The sequence below is a fragment of the Thamnophis sirtalis genome, unplaced genomic scaffold (assembly GCF_051295495.1).
Source record: "Thamnophis sirtalis isolate CommonGarterSnake01/CBP01778 unplaced genomic scaffold, rThaSir2_p1.2 scaffold_7, whole genome shotgun sequence".
Classification (NCBI taxonomy): domain Eukaryota; kingdom Metazoa; phylum Chordata; class Lepidosauria; order Squamata; family Natricidae; genus Thamnophis; species Thamnophis sirtalis.
Window position 1 is genome coordinate 66,534,670 of NW_028261387.1, and position 15,442 is coordinate 66,550,111.

Sequence of the window (15,442 nt, forward strand, 5' to 3'; positions counted from 1 at the left end):
GTAAGTTTCACAATATCCTTGAACAATGGTGTATCTTACTTTAATGGGGAAAGTATTTTTATCTTACTTGAGCTTCTTAAAGATTGATTCTTAGAATGGTTATTTTTATGCCTTGATAATTCTGGCATCTTAACATAGATAATTTCTGCCTTTTCCGCTTCTGTTATTGCAAAAGAAAGATTGGGATTTCTCTAGAACACAATGCTGAGTATTGTAGGAGAAATAGGAATAGGGAAAAGTAGATACACTGTTTTATTCTGTATCTTTGTGTCATTTCACTCTCTGTTGGCAGTAGAATAACTGAATAAAATCCCATTTCTTCAGCATTTTGAAGAAAGATACTTTCTTCAAGTACATATCTCTGTACTATTGGATATATGGTCATTTATGGTGCAGAATGAATCACTTCCAAAATGTTAGAAAACTATACTGATCTATTGTGGCTGTGCAGTGCTTCTAAAAATTCAGAAACATGAATGCAAAAATTGCCTGGCTCATTAAAGTATTCAGAACTGTTACGATATTCCAACCATTGCACATTTGTATGGCCCATATTATTTTGTAATTAAATGGACTTTTATCATAACTAATGATGAACTCTGTTTCATCATGCAACTCAAAATAATATTTTGTTAGCCAGCCTAATGATGTACTTTTTCACCTTGGTTAGATTTCAGAAGTAGGTATGTTCTACCTTTGTTCTTTACAAACAAACTTCTACAAAGTGTTTGAGAGATCTGGTACTCTCATGCAGGCACCATATGCAAAGTTACAGATAAGCAAACTCCATATGTGAAGGAAGTGGCCTTGGTATGAAAAAACCAAAAGGGACTTTAAGTAACTATTTCATAATCTAAAGAGTGAGAGAAAACATGAGAAAGGAAACTTAGAATAACTCACTTTGACTAGGAGGGAGAGAACCTTTAAAAAGCTCATGTTCGTCTGGGATGGGGGGGTGGCGGCTGATGTTGCAAAAATAAATGGCACTATCACAGAGAAGGCCTGCCTGTGATCCTCAATGTTTTTACTTCTTGAGGAAGCAAGATCTTGAACAGGCATTCACTTGATGATCTGATAAAAATGGGCAAAAACATTTTGGAGTAGCAGTCCCTAAATCCGAGTTTGGAGATGCACTTCGATGGTAGGCTTGACTACCAATAGTCTGGCTGTTGCATTCTTACCAGTTGCAGCTTCTGAGTCATCTTTAGATAATGTGTGTTGCAATAATTGAACTGCATGTTGGTGGGTATGGGTCACCATCGCCAAGACTCCCTGGTTTTATGGAACTGGAAATGAATTTCAGGTGCAAGTCAACACAAATAGAAGAACTTTACATGGCATTGTTTTTAATACATTGTCTCTGATGGCACAGAAATTAATATGACTACTACTTAATAATGACACATATACAAAAGATCTTACTACTTACTTCTTTACAAAATGTCTGTTCCTCAGCAGCTTCGATTTTCACTGTATTTACTTAATACAACTTAATTTCTCTCATATATTAATTTTTTTTAAAAATATATTTTAGGGAGTAATGGACCCCAAAAATTTTGCATTGAAAAAGTTGGTAAAGAAAACTGGTTGCCTAGAAGCCATACATGGTAAGTAATTAGATGATTCAGGTTACTATGTCCATTCTGTAACAATTAGAGCTACTTTTATATTTTTGTAAATAAATAGCTAAGATGTTTTAAATCATACAGAAAGTTGCATGCCATTGTGGTGTTGGCCCACAAGGTAATTTTTTTCCCTTTAGAAATAGGTATGTAAAAGTTGTTAGATAATTATACTAAAACTGTTCCTATTTCCCTCTTGTCTACTCTGTTTTACACATATCATGCATATCATGGTATCATTCAAAGTACAAATATTCAGTAAAAGGAGCTAATTATATAGTATACAGGTAGTTCATATGTTACATAGTTAAGCTCAAAAAATAGACTGAAGTGGATTAATGCATGATATAGACATCTGAAAATGCATGTTATTCTTCAGAGTGTATTGCTGTAGCTCAACATCAAGGCAGAGAAAATCATTTGTTGAGTTGGATGCTCTTATTTTTCTTCTGCATCGTTTTGTTCAAATGTTCAGTGTTATTAAGCTTACTGCTTATTTTCAGTTTCAATCGCTTGGATTTGCCACCGTACAAGAGTTATGAACAGCTAAAGGAAAAGTTACTGTTTGCAATCGAAGAAACAGAAGGATTTGGACAAGAGTAACTTTTTGTGGAATTTGGATCAGAAGAACATAAATTCATATAGGGTGTGAGTTCTTCACTGCCTCTGCTAGTTGCACTTCTTACTGTAAACAGGACTTGATCTTCATTTATTTAAACAAATGTTAGTATGTAAGTAAATGAATGTTGCTGTCATTTTATCCTATTTTTAGATTTCTTCCAAATCCGTTACAGAAATCCAAAATGATAAACTATAAATGAAATCTTCCTTGACCAGAGGTTGTTGTACTTCTGGAGCTATGTCTTGCATCATGTTCATTAACTGGAATGCATTTCCTTTTCTTTTTTCTTTTCTCTTTCCTTTTCTCTTTTCTTTTCCTTTCCTTTCTTCTCTTTTCTTTTTCTAAAATAACTCCTTTCTCTTCCTGTTTTAGTAGCAAAGTATTGCTGCTGAAGAACTGGGAAGTCCACTCGTAGCTGTAGCATTGCAGCAGGCTTTTTCTAACAGCACTTGCTTGTATTCAGACTCTGGGGGTGCTAAATGCATTTCCATGGCTTGCCTATTGTGTTCTTTACCCACTGAGGCTTGACTGTTTCCACTCTCCCAAAACATATCCCAAAGCCATCTCTGTTCAAACAGAGTAGAGGGTTATGTAGACCTTAATGCATGCATCCACAGCATGACACTTTTATTTATTTTTACCACTATGATCGCATTCCTCAGGTTATTCCTCCATCTGAAGGTGCCTCTTCAAATTTGCAGGAATTTTAATCCATTTTCAGCTAAGGGTGTACTTAGTTTTGATTATGGTACTTTAATAGTAAATTTGAAAGATAATTCTTTCAGATGGAAACAACTGGAAATTATTTCCAGTCCTCTTTGTAGCTTGAGTTTAAAACTATACAAATGGCCATTAACTGTCAATTTTAGTTCTCCTCTAGATGCGGGAACATTGCTTCCTATTTCCCAGTAGTGGTCTAACCATTGCAACAAAACTGCCTCATGAATATATCTGGACATGCAATCCTTTGCATGTGTATTTGTAACTAAATCTTATTGAACAGAGTGGAACTTGCTTCTGAATAAACAGGCATAGAATTCTGTTGGTAAGAAGCTGAGGCACAAAAATTACATTCCTGCATACTTCCGAATACTATTTTAAATAATTCATTAACTTTTTTTTAGAGGGTGGAAATTATGTGTTGTTATGATTTAGACTGTTGATCAGCTCTTACTAACAACTTAGGCAGCACTTGGTTTAAATTTCAATTATTATATTTTTATAATGTCCATTAAAGCTGACAATAGCAATTAAACTATACTCCCAAGTTTTTAACAAAAGCACTTAGTTCTGTTGCCCAGTTTTGCTACCTTGCATCTTTTCCTCCAAGTTGTTAAAATTCTGTGTTCTGCATGCTGCTCCGGAACTCAGTAGAAGAGATGGTGACATTTTCAGAAATCAGTAATGCATGTTGATAGTTACATACTTGTATTGTCCTACTGCGTGAAAAGAGCAGAATCCTTTGAGAACTAGCCAGCATAGTCAAAGATGAAACCAATTGGCCAGTAAGACAAGCATTACATATCTACCCATCTTAAGAATGAATTAATTCAGGGCTATTGAACGCTTATGGGCTTAACCATTTTTATTACTGACTTTTTTTTAGAATTCTCCTTTGAAACAGTATAAATAGCCCATTCTTCTTCCATTTTTATTTCTGAGAATTATGAAAACAATTTAATTTTCTTCCCCTTCAGTATATATTTAAAGGAATATACACAGAATTTTTTCTTACACAAATGATCTACTTCTTGGATGGAGAAGGTCATATATTGATTCTGGAGAGAGATCTGCCTGAATATCTGAAGTATATATTAAAAATCTAGATTTTGGAGGAGAAAAAGCCTTAGAATTCTTTGCTTATTTGTTTTAATAACATTTAATTACTGAACATTTACAATTCAGAAAGAAAATTGAGGTAACAAGTATGGAATATAGTTGATGCTCTACACAATGTTACATTATTCATCTAGTGACCTAGAAATATTGTTAATGTATAAATATACAAAAGGCTTTCTGCCCTATATTTTTAAAATAAAGGATAGCTCTAATTAAAATAGCTGAGGCCCTAGTTCTATAGGGCATGGCTGTTTAATATTTTTATGGCTTAGATGATTAGTTCAGGAAAAAACAAATGCTTGTATATATTTTTGCAGTCTGGAAAAGTGTAGCTTATTCAAACTTTTAATTTAAATAGCTTTTTGTTTGTCTTTACTGCTGCATTACTGGGAAAGGGGGGGGTGGGTGGATATCCCAAACACAAAAAAAGTATTTTAAACATTCAAACTGAGAATATTTAACAAACAGAGTCTTGACCATGAAGTATTTGTTAAAACATTTATTGTAAGCATTGTGCTAGCAATATTTCTAAAATCAGAATAAAAAGACACTTTTAAGGCCCCTTTGCATTGTAATTTCTAAATTTTGTTCTTATGCCTTGTTATGTTGCAATAATAAAAATCATTTGAGCAGTTTGTATCTCTTTTCATTGTGGGAACCTGAAAGCTTGTGGAAGTCTGGTACAGTTGCTGGGTGGAATGGCTTGAAGGGTGGAGTGGCAAGATTTTTTTCTGCAAAGAGTAGGATTTGTTCGTCAGAAATTAATTCAAAAATATAGGTGGACAGCAGTAAACAGTTCTTCCACTTGAATATCTCACATAGCAATATCTCCAAAAACATTAATTGTAAAAATTAATTTCTATTATATTTCTCATATATATATTTCACTCTGAATATTCTTTAGGCTTTAGGAAAGGTCATGATAAGATACATGAAATGTATATTTCCAATTTTTACTTGGTGAAATTTCATCAATTATGTTCATTGTGATGATCACCAGATCACATTAACACATTCTTCAACAGAATTCAAACTGAAGTTGAAGATTAAATTGAATCCATTTAGTATCTTCAGCTCTTATTGTGAGAAGAAACTGTTGCACATTTCTTTCCCAGAATCACAAGAGAGATCAAACGCACCGGGTTGTAAAAAGTTCATTGTTAAATTGTTGTCAAAGTATAGCTTCAGATACTCAGTTAATTGTAATAATAAAAATTGCTCAAGAGGTAGGTAGGTAGGTAGGTAGATGATAGATAGATAGATAGATAGATAGATAGATAGATAGATAGATAGATAGATAGATAGATAGATAGATAGATAGATAGGATGTAGAGATATAGAATAGGTGGCATAGTGCTGTACTGCAGGCTACTTCTGATGGGGAAAATATGCTGACTAAACTGTTTAGAGAGTGCTGTAAAGCACTATGAAGTTGTATATAAGGCAGAGGGTTGGACTAAAAGACCTTCAAGGGGATTGGACTACAAGACCTCCAAGGTCCCTTCCAACTCTGTTATTCTATTTAATGTACATAAGTCTAGATAGCTAATAGCTACAGCTGTTGCTATCTGGCAACAATAGCAATTTGTGAAGGATCAAAGTGTCCGTATAGTTTGCTGGAGCTGTCAAAAAAGTTAATGCAGTCTTGGCTTACATCAACAGAGTAAGTTTCAAGATCACAGGAAGTGATTGTACCATTTTTATACTGCACTGGTAAGGCCATACTTTGAATACTGCATCCAAATCTGGTCACTATGATACAAAAAAGATATTGAGACCATAGAAAGAGCAGAGAAGAGCAACAAAGATAAGGAGCCTGGAGGCTAAACCATATGGTTTATGATAAATGATTAAGAGTACTAGGTATGCCTAGTCTTAACAAAGAGAAGGGCTAAGGCTGTCATAGGGAATGTCAACTTACTTTCCAAACACCCGAGTACAGGACAAGAAGTAATGAGTAGAAGATCATTAAAGAGAGATCCAAACCAGAACTATAGAGAAATTTCCTGACATATTATCAACGGAACAAGACCTCTGGAAGTTGTAGGTATTCTTTCACTAAGAGGATTTCAAGAAGACACTGGACAACCATTTGTTGGCTAGTACAGATTATGCTTGAGCAGAGGGTTTCACAGAACATTTTTTCATTCAATAAGGATTGCTGTCAGTATGAGGATTTGAACTTGAAGTGTTTTTAGAAAAAAAGCTCATTGGGACTCCCAAGAGTGCAGAGAAGAGCAATAAAGATGATTAGGGGACTGGAGACTAAAACGAATGGTTGCAGGAACTGGGTGTGTGTAGTTCAAAGAAAAGAAGGACTAGGGGAGACATGATAGCAGTGTTCCAATATCTCAGGGGTTGCCACAAAGAAGAGAGTCAAATTATTCTCCAAAGCACCTGAGGGCAGGACAAGAAGCAATGGATGGAAATTAATCAAGGAGAGAAGCAACTTAGAACAGAGGAGAAATTTCCTGACAGAACAATCAGTGGAACAACTTGCCTCCAGAAGTTGTAAATGCTCCAACACTGGAAGTTTTAAAGATGTTGGATAACCATTTGTCTCAAGTGGCGTAGGGTTTCCTGCCTAGGCAGGGGGTTGGACTAGAAGACCTCCAAGGTCCTTTCCAACTCTGTTATTCTGTTCTATTTATAAAGCATCTGTCATGAAAACTGGAGCATTTGTCTCTGCTTGAATTTATAGAGGGCAACCTGGACACTTGCACAGAGCAACCTCCAATAATGCATATCTTCTCATTTCCCCTAGTAGTTTTCAAATTGGCAACTTTAAGAACGTGAACTTCAACTCTGCCGGCTGTGGAATTCTGGGTGTTGAAGTCCATGCATCTTAAAAATTGACACATTCCCTTAGGATGGGCTCCAGCTCAGGTCCGAACGCTTGGAAGAATACAAACCTCTGGTATCAGTGACCGATTCAGATGGGATCCCAGAATATATCTTTCCCTTGACTAATGGAGAGGCGTCCTCATTGTATTTTCTCGACGCAACAAGCCATTCTGCCCCAAAGCCATTCAGCTTCACTCCCGAGACTTTGAAACTGGCTCTTCCTGATTCTGATTTCAAAACCCCATTGACACATCTCTTTCTTCTGCATTTATGGTTTTGCTGTCTCCTCCTTTTATATCAGGCTTTGCCCTGTTTAACAACAAGCATGCCTAAGTAACCTTCAATTCTATCTTTGCGGCGTGCGTTTCAAACGACGGCCCCTAACTCCTCTCTTTGTGAACCTTCCGATGCAAGGGAGGGGGGGGCTAGGAAATTATTCTTGATCCCTACCCTTCAGAACCCGCCTCCCGCCTGCGACGATTGGCTGAATTAGGTCTCACCCCTAAAATAGTCTGAGAAAGACGCGCAGGCGCGCAGGCTTTCAGGGGCTCGGCTGCGAAATCAGCTGGCGATCCTTGGCTTAAGAGAAAGCCCCGAGTTGCTTTCTCTCCCGCAACATGGTAAGGGAGGGCGGGGGGCGGTCGATGCATCGCTGTAGCTCGCCGCCTTTGCTTCGCCCTTTAAAATTCTGAGTGGGGATGGAGTGACGGATTGGTTGTTGATGGGTGAGACCCGGGCGGAGACTTTCCGGAATGCGGTGGGATGTCCAAAGGAAGGCTGAGGATCCCCCACCCCACCCCCGTGGAATGCAGATGTCACCCTTTGCTTCTCGGTTCTCAGCCCAGAGTCTCGTGGGATGAGGCGAAGCGTGTCCTGTCATTGTTTTGCACCGCATACGATCGCTTTCATGTCTTCTGAAATACGCCTTTTAGCTGGCCTTTTCACTTTTGCCTTGCTTACTTAAGTTAACTGATTTTCTCAACCCTGTTTTCCGGTTTACGCTGTAAATTGGGTACTAGGGCTGGTTTTGCACAGCACCCGAGGAAATTGAGATGTGACTGGTTAGTAGTTCGTGATGCTTTGTGTCCCCAAAGAGTCCCTCCACCGTCCAAGCCTTCCGCATAGCCTTGAAGAACTGGCTCGCCCGTCAGGCCTGGGGATAGGATAGTTACCCCTCCCGAATGATGAATGTATGTTGCTTGCTATTTTATTACATGTCTTTGTCCTAATGTCTGTATTCCCCCTTCCCAGTTTTTGTGTGAGCCGCCCTGAGTCCCCTCAGGGAAAAGGGCGGCCTACAAATTCTAATAAAATTCTAAATTCTAAAATTCCCTGTGATATGTGTGTGTGTGTGTGTGTGTATCTCCAGCTGTCATGTAGTCTGTGATCATATGCAGTGATCATCTTTACTTGATAGCTGAACTTTGTGATTGTGCCAATATAAAATGTGGTTGGGGATATTTTGTGGTTTTGAATGTTGGACAAGTCCAGTTGTTGTGTTATTGTGTTGTATGAACCTGGCCATTTTACTGAGTCATAATATGGACTGTTTATTTAAACCTTACGTGTGTTCTGTTAACTCAGCAACTGTAACTCCTGTCACAAACTTGTGAGTCTTGCTCAACAAACCAGCCCTTTGATCAGTTTTGTGATTTTTTTTAGCAATGTTTCCACACTATAGGCCCATTGCTGAAAAGCAATCAGATCTATATATAGTTCTCCAAGAATGGTTTGTTACTTTGCCTTAAAATCAGTACAACAACTCTTGTTATCATATCAATATTGTTATTAATGATTTAAAAAATAAGGAACTCATTGACATAGTTGAGGATATCACAATGTTTTCAGAAGTAGCTCTCTTCAAATATTTCTTTCAGAGAACCAAAACTCAAAAGATTTCAGTCAGTGAATTGTGATTAATATCAATAGAACAGTGTTTCCAAGGAAACAAATCCTCACACTATTACTAATCAGAAAGTGATCATGGCACTATTCTGACTTCAATTATTTAATCATTTATTTTTCGAAAGAAAAAAAGTTGTTCTAACAGATTCTAATGGAAAACAGTATCAGCCAGGAAGTAAAATTCCCTGAATTAGGCAGAGTAATGGCACAATTAAAAAGCAGTTTCACATTCTACTTATGTAATGGCTTGATTGTTTGTTGAAGTGAAGTATTCTTTTTAGAAAAAGGATGTTTCCTGTAACATTTTCCCACAGATTTCGGTTGCCCATATCTACATCTACATCCACATGTGTATAGATAGATAGATAGATAGATAGATAGATAGATAGATAGATAGATAGATAGATAGATAGATAGATAGATAGATAGATAGATATAGATACATACATACATACATACATACATACATACATACATACATACATACATACATAATGACCTAAGCTTCTGTGTATGCAGAATCCCAGGCTAGCAGATTTGCTTCTCTTTATCTCTCTGTCCTGGTGTGAGCTAAACTCAGTTTTATACTTTATTCATCACTACATCATAGCCTGAAGTTGAAAGAAATAGGAATCTTACAATGCATTAACAAGCACTGCCTTTAGCTGCATTATTTCATATTAAAAATTAGTTTATTTGCAAACTGTATATTCTGCTTTTTCAAGTGCATTTATATGACATAGCAGCTGGTTTGTCCTTCTTTGAACATTTCTGAAGATGTAATTTTTAAAAAAAACGTTCTTAGCATCCATCGCAAACCTCAGCTCACTCTTTTACTTTCCAGATACTTTTTAAAATTTTGAGCTACTTTTTCCTTATAGCCTTTCTTCTTTCTTTCCACTTCCTATGTATTTCAAATCATCCCCAAGTCTTTTTATAGTCACATGAGTTACGTCTTCCTTTTTACTTCATTGGAATTGTGGGCAATCATGTTGTTATTTTCTTTTTTAAAAGAAATTCTTGTTTGCCAGTTTACCTCTAACCTTTTGTGGAATTATATTTATTATTTGCTCTGAATCTAAATTTGCTTCCTTGAAGTTCAGAGTATGTGTCTGATTATTTTAGCTTTAATTTCTGAAACATAAAGAATTAAATATAAAGAATTAAAAGCATTACATTTTACTTCACGCAATGTTCTTGCTATTTCTATTTTGTCTCCAAACTGGGTTCTTGGAGTTTGTTTTTCTACAGATGTTTCATTACCAGTCTAGCATCATCAGTGCTTGGGAACTCAGGCAATGATGATGTCACCTAGTCTCAGAGAACATCAAGAAATCCAACCAGTCAACCCTACGTTTTGTATATATAGTCTCTACTACTGTCTTCTAAGCATAATTTCATCTGGCTAAAGGTTTTTAGGTTTCATCTGTGTCAGCATGTTATTGCCACTAAAGCCATGACACTCCAGATGCTGACTTTGCAATTATGTGTTCAAATCAGCATTTAAATATTTACATTACATTTTCAAAGACGAATCCTGCAAATCTTTTCTGAGATAGAAATTATCCCCATATAGAAGATTGTGTGTGAAAAGATCCTTATATTATGACAGGGAAATTGAGCAAGTAAGATTTAACCACTATATATATCCTATGTGGTGTGACGTTTTGAGTGCAATAACAAAAAAACCTACTAGAAAATTACAGGAAACAAATGTCTGGCATCCAAGGCTGATTTCTAAATGATAGGAGAAAAATTATGGGTTTAAGAAAAGTAGGCATTGATACGTCTGTTCCCAAAATAGCTGTGCTTTTGGGTTAGTATTTAAGAGTATCTCTTTGAATCCTTTATGCTCCTTCCGATTCTAGATACCTTAGCACAGAGTGTGATCCAGAAACAAAATTGCATATTTCAAGCTGTTAATATTTTTCTCCCTCTCAGGCTGAGGTGGAGGAAACATTGAAGCGAATTCAGAGTCAAAAGGGAGTCCAAGGGATCATTATTGTGAATTCAGAAGGTACTGTGAAAGCTAAGTTGATGGGAATGGAATCTGCCCTTTCATAGCACATAATCAGTGTTGTTTGGGATTAAGACTCAGACATTCATTATGAAACTAAGGCTGAAATTACATGGCTGTTAGGGAGGAGGTGAATCACATTATATCAAAAGCCTTGACAATATTTTGAAATTGTGCTAACTCTGATTATTAGTGTGCATTAATTTAGTATCTTCTTTTAGAAATTGTAATAAACTTTCTGATTTAAATTTATTTTAAAACATTTATTGAAGTCTTTTGAAACAGAGCCTCCCCAGTACAGTTATAAAGTGGCATTTTAAAACCAGTGGAGTGTACAAATCCAAGCTATGAAAGTAGCACAACATAAAATAACTATCAAAAATGTAAAATAAGATAGGCTTCTGTTAATTCAAGAGCATATAAATCAAATCAATTGATCAAGGTAGGCTGCCCAATAGATTTGCTTAATAAATATTTATTAAGCCAGAAATATATAGGGATCTGGAACATTCTAGCTCTTCAGGATCTTTTCAAAATAGCCAAGAAGCTATTCATGTGTATGTCCTTTGTAGAACTTTGTAAGGTGGATTCTTAATTCTAGAACCCTTCCTCTAAAGACATCTATTTTATAACATTTTTATAAGATTTTGCTGTCTTGGATTTATAGTGTGTGATATAATGATTGACAGCAAAACTGTAGATCCATTAAATAGCTCCCTAAATTACTGAAACTTCAATTCCAAGCAAAAAATAAATAAAAATAAAGATAAGAGTTTGGGAATTCCCCTCCAAACTCCATAATTTGAGAAAAGAGTTAAACATTTTTCTCCCTCTGTGATAAGTCTGGATTGCAATGTATGGGTTGACTCTTGTTAGTATAATAAGGCAATTGTATTGATCCATCTTTACTAAAGAGATGGAAATAAATAATCTACATATGTGCTTGCTATGTGCCCCTTCTTTTACAACAGCAACAAGCAAAGTAGATTGGAATTTTAAACTTCTTAAAAGCTTTTTTTAGAAATTCAAAGTATTATTTCTGGTTTTTTCCCCCCAAACAGAACTTGTATAACATAGTGTAATTTTGGTCTGCCTTTAACTTTTTTAAAGGATAGATTGAGTTGAGGCTGAAAGAGAGAACATCTCCATACAAAAATTCAGTCTACATTGAGCCATGTTAGCCAATGTGTGCAAAAGGACTGTTGACTGCTAATTTTAGAGCACTATCGTATATGTAAAACAGGTGTGTATCTGTTTATTTCCATTTTTATGGCTACTGATCTCAACTTCAGATTTCTGGGTGCTGAATGGAAGTAAAGAAAACAAATTGGCAACCAAAGTAAAAACCATCCCATTGGTTCTGTAAGAGTGATCTAAATCTTACTAACATATAGATAAATTCTGGTTAAATAAACAGTACTAAAAACAATGCATTGTATCGTGTCTTACATCCTTGGATGCTAAGCTGCAAACAGTGTTCTGGGAATTGGGTGGCCTGCAAATCTAATAAACAAAATTTAAAAACACATCTGGGTGTCCACCTTTGGCTCTTCACTGCACAGGATGATTGAAGCAAATCATGCATAATTAAAAGAGATCTTTCTAAACCTCAGATAGAAAGTTGCTGTTCCTTAGGCTGGGAGAGACTATAAAACTGTTGCCACAGTCAGGCTGATAGTGTGGAAATGGAGGAAATGCTACACCACTTGTTGCTTTCCACAAGAATGTTCATTCAGTGAAAATCACCCCACTATCAGGCTTAGGATACTTTGAGAGGTCACAAAGGATCTCAGAGTAGTAACAGAGGAATGTATATTAAAAAAAACAATGAACGGGAGTTCTGTGCGAATTCCACATTGGAGAGTTAAAACTGTCGCATGAAGTAAAAGGATTTTATATCAAAACTGTTCAGTAAAAAATGGAGATCTTAAGATTTTCTGATCAAGTAATGTCTTAAATAATTTATCCAAATAATCCTTTTGCACTCTGCAGGTATCCCCATCAAAAGCACCATGGACAACTCCTCCACAGTGCAGTATGCAGGTTCAATGCACAACTTAATAATGAAGGCAAGGGGCACTGTCAGAGACATAGATCCCCAGAATGATCTTACATTCCTGCGGATTCGCTCCAAGAAAAATGAGATCATGGTTGCACCAGGTAAAATTAAAAATTGGAGGGGGAGATCTTTTGGAGCCTCTGGTAGAGTTGTCCCCCAATGTAACAGCAATAGGCAATCTATGTCTGTACCACAGCTTTTCTCTAAAAGATGTAGGTAAGAATGGGTTCTAAATCAGGGGTCCTCAACCCCCAGGTCTGTGGTCCATTCAGGACTGGTCCGTGGAAGGAAATGGGACAACTTGCTACAGCCAACTTGCTGCAGCCAAATCACCATGGCCAACATGTTGCAGCCAACCCAACTAGTGATATATGTCATGGCCAATTCACCAAGGGATGACTCACTGTGAGACAATGTAGCAATTCTGTTTAATTATTTAAAATAAATAAAAAAATATTTTCATTTTTGCCCTTCACATTTTATTTTGTTCCTCCTTTTGCATCATTTCTTTAATGATTCAAATCCACCAGTTCTGATATTAGTGTAACTCTTGTCCTGCAGCAAGTTGTCCTGTGGTGAGACGGCCGTGGTGAGTTGTCCTGTGGCAAGTTGGTCGTTGCGAGTTAGCCACGGTGAATTGTCATAGACCTTCTGCAGAAGTGGTGGGTGAGCGGGCGCATGTGTGCAGCTCCACTTGCACATGCAGCAGGCGAGTGCACGCACATGCACTTCCATTTACACAAGCAACTGGCCCGTGGGCCCACCGCTTGTGCAAATGGAGCTGCATGTGCGCTTCTACAGAACCATCCCCTCCCCCTTCCTACCACCAGTCCTCAAATCCAGAAAGGCTGGGGGCTGTTGTTCTAAATGATATTTCCAGATATCAATCAAGCCTATTGCTTCATTTTAAGAAACAATGTCGCAGTAGATAGCTTTTGGCCTGATCTGATTTAACAACTCTAATGTTTGTAATATTTGAATGAATTTTCTATGTGGTTTATTGATTTTACATGTTTATATTTAGCCTTTTCTTGTGCCTTTTCCTTCATTTCTTTGGGTTACTATATCGTATTCCCTTTCTGTATTTCATATAACTGCGCTTCCAAAAAGGAAATTGCATGAGGAACATGTATGTATTTATAATCTGCTTTGTCCAGTATTGTTTTTTTTCCAACTAGTACAGGTAGTCCCCAATTTACAACCAGTTACTTAGATCCGGCAAAGTTTTGATGGATCTACTTTGGATTCAAAGTTCCAATTGTTGCCTCTCCCCTTATGGTCCCATGACTGACCTTTGGGCATTTGGCAACCTGGCCGCATTCATGGCTGTTAGCAGCATCCTGCAGTCACGTGACTGTGTTTTACAAAAGTTTGGCTGAAAATGGGCACTTCCGTTTTTTAGCAAATCTGCACCCATTGTGAACAATTGCTCGCTTAATGACCATGGCATTCACTTTACCACTGCCATGTTTGCTCAATGGCCTCCACAATACAGGTCATAAAATCAATTGTCACCACTGACGACCATGATAGGCAGGCTCCATTACAGCTGTAAATCAAGGACTATGTGTACTATATTCGCAAAACCTCATGAAGAAGTCCTTTTCAGCATGTGCCACTAACCAAATTTCTTTGTAACTGATAATGCCAGGAAGGCGCATAATCTCTCTCTACAAAGCAGTTGAGATAGTGTAACATGACACAAGAGTTATGAGTTAATAGTAACAATCAAATCTTGAAACAAAATTCCTTTATATTTTTGCAGATAAGGACTATTTCCTGATTGTCGTTCAGAATCCAACAGAATGAAAACTTCCCCAACTGGCCTGCATTCCTTTACTTAATTGTATATTTTTATTTAAAACTGGTAATTATTGTCCATGGTAATGTCTGAGATTCCTTTCTTAGTGTACTAAAGATTTAAGGAGTCTGTTCAAATTACTCAAGGGTTACTCCTTGGAGGAGACAAAACATGAAACCAAAAAGAGGATCAAAGATGGATGGTTTCTTTAGCAAATATATAACTGAATAACTTTGTTCTAAACACTTGTAATAACTGTAAATCTCTTTTGTCTTCCTTTTATTTTGCACTTGTTTCTTTTAAAGCAAATTAAAATAATCAAGCAAACCTTTGTGTGTTGATTTCAGTAAAGTTTTCTCATGGTTTTCAAAGCATTTTCCTCCTTGAAATTCATGCTATTGAAATATTTCTCTGAAAATCAGTTTATTTATAATACTTGGTGTACCCTTTCAATCAAACCCTTCCATTACTGGTGTCAGTAATAAGGAAGACAATTTGTTGGTCATTTAGTCAACCTATTGTGAAGTAAACCCTTTCTGTAAAGATACATACATACACAAATATAAGTGCCATGAAACTTATAATAGTGTATTCCAGTAGGAAAGGTAATTCCAATTTGTTAGTATCTAGATTAGGGGAAGGCCAAAATCCCTCTAAATCAAGGGTGTCAAACTCGAGTTCATTAAGGGCCATATCAGGGTTCTGTTTGACCTCGCGGGGCATAGGCAGCTCG

The 15,442-nt window shown here is 36.7% G+C and overlaps 2 protein-coding genes across 2 annotated transcripts in view; both read left to right on the plus strand.

Moving 5' to 3' along the window:
- Positions 1–4,716, plus strand: part of ITCH (itchy E3 ubiquitin protein ligase) — a 48,868-nt gene extending 44,152 nt beyond the window's left edge. The window contains exons 23-24 of the mRNA XM_014053151.2: positions 1,535–1,607; positions 2,126–4,716. Of these exons, the coding sequence (XP_013908626.2) occupies positions 1,535–1,607; positions 2,126–2,225 (173 nt within the window). The 3' untranslated portion in view covers positions 2,226–4,716. The remainder of the gene's footprint in view (positions 1–1,534; positions 1,608–2,125) is intronic.
- Positions 4,717–7,445: 2,729 nt separating this feature from the next.
- DYNLRB1 (dynein light chain roadblock-type 1) lies at positions 7,446–15,036 on the plus strand. Its single transcript, XM_014053152.2, has 4 exons — positions 7,446–7,547; positions 10,774–10,849; positions 12,842–13,009; positions 14,674–15,036. Exons 1-4 carry the CDS (start codon positions 7,545–7,547, stop codon positions 14,715–14,717), a joined length of 291 nt encoding a protein of 96 aa, XP_013908627.1. The 5' UTR covers positions 7,446–7,544; the 3' UTR covers positions 14,718–15,036.
- The last annotated feature ends 406 nt before the right edge of the window (positions 15,037–15,442 follow it).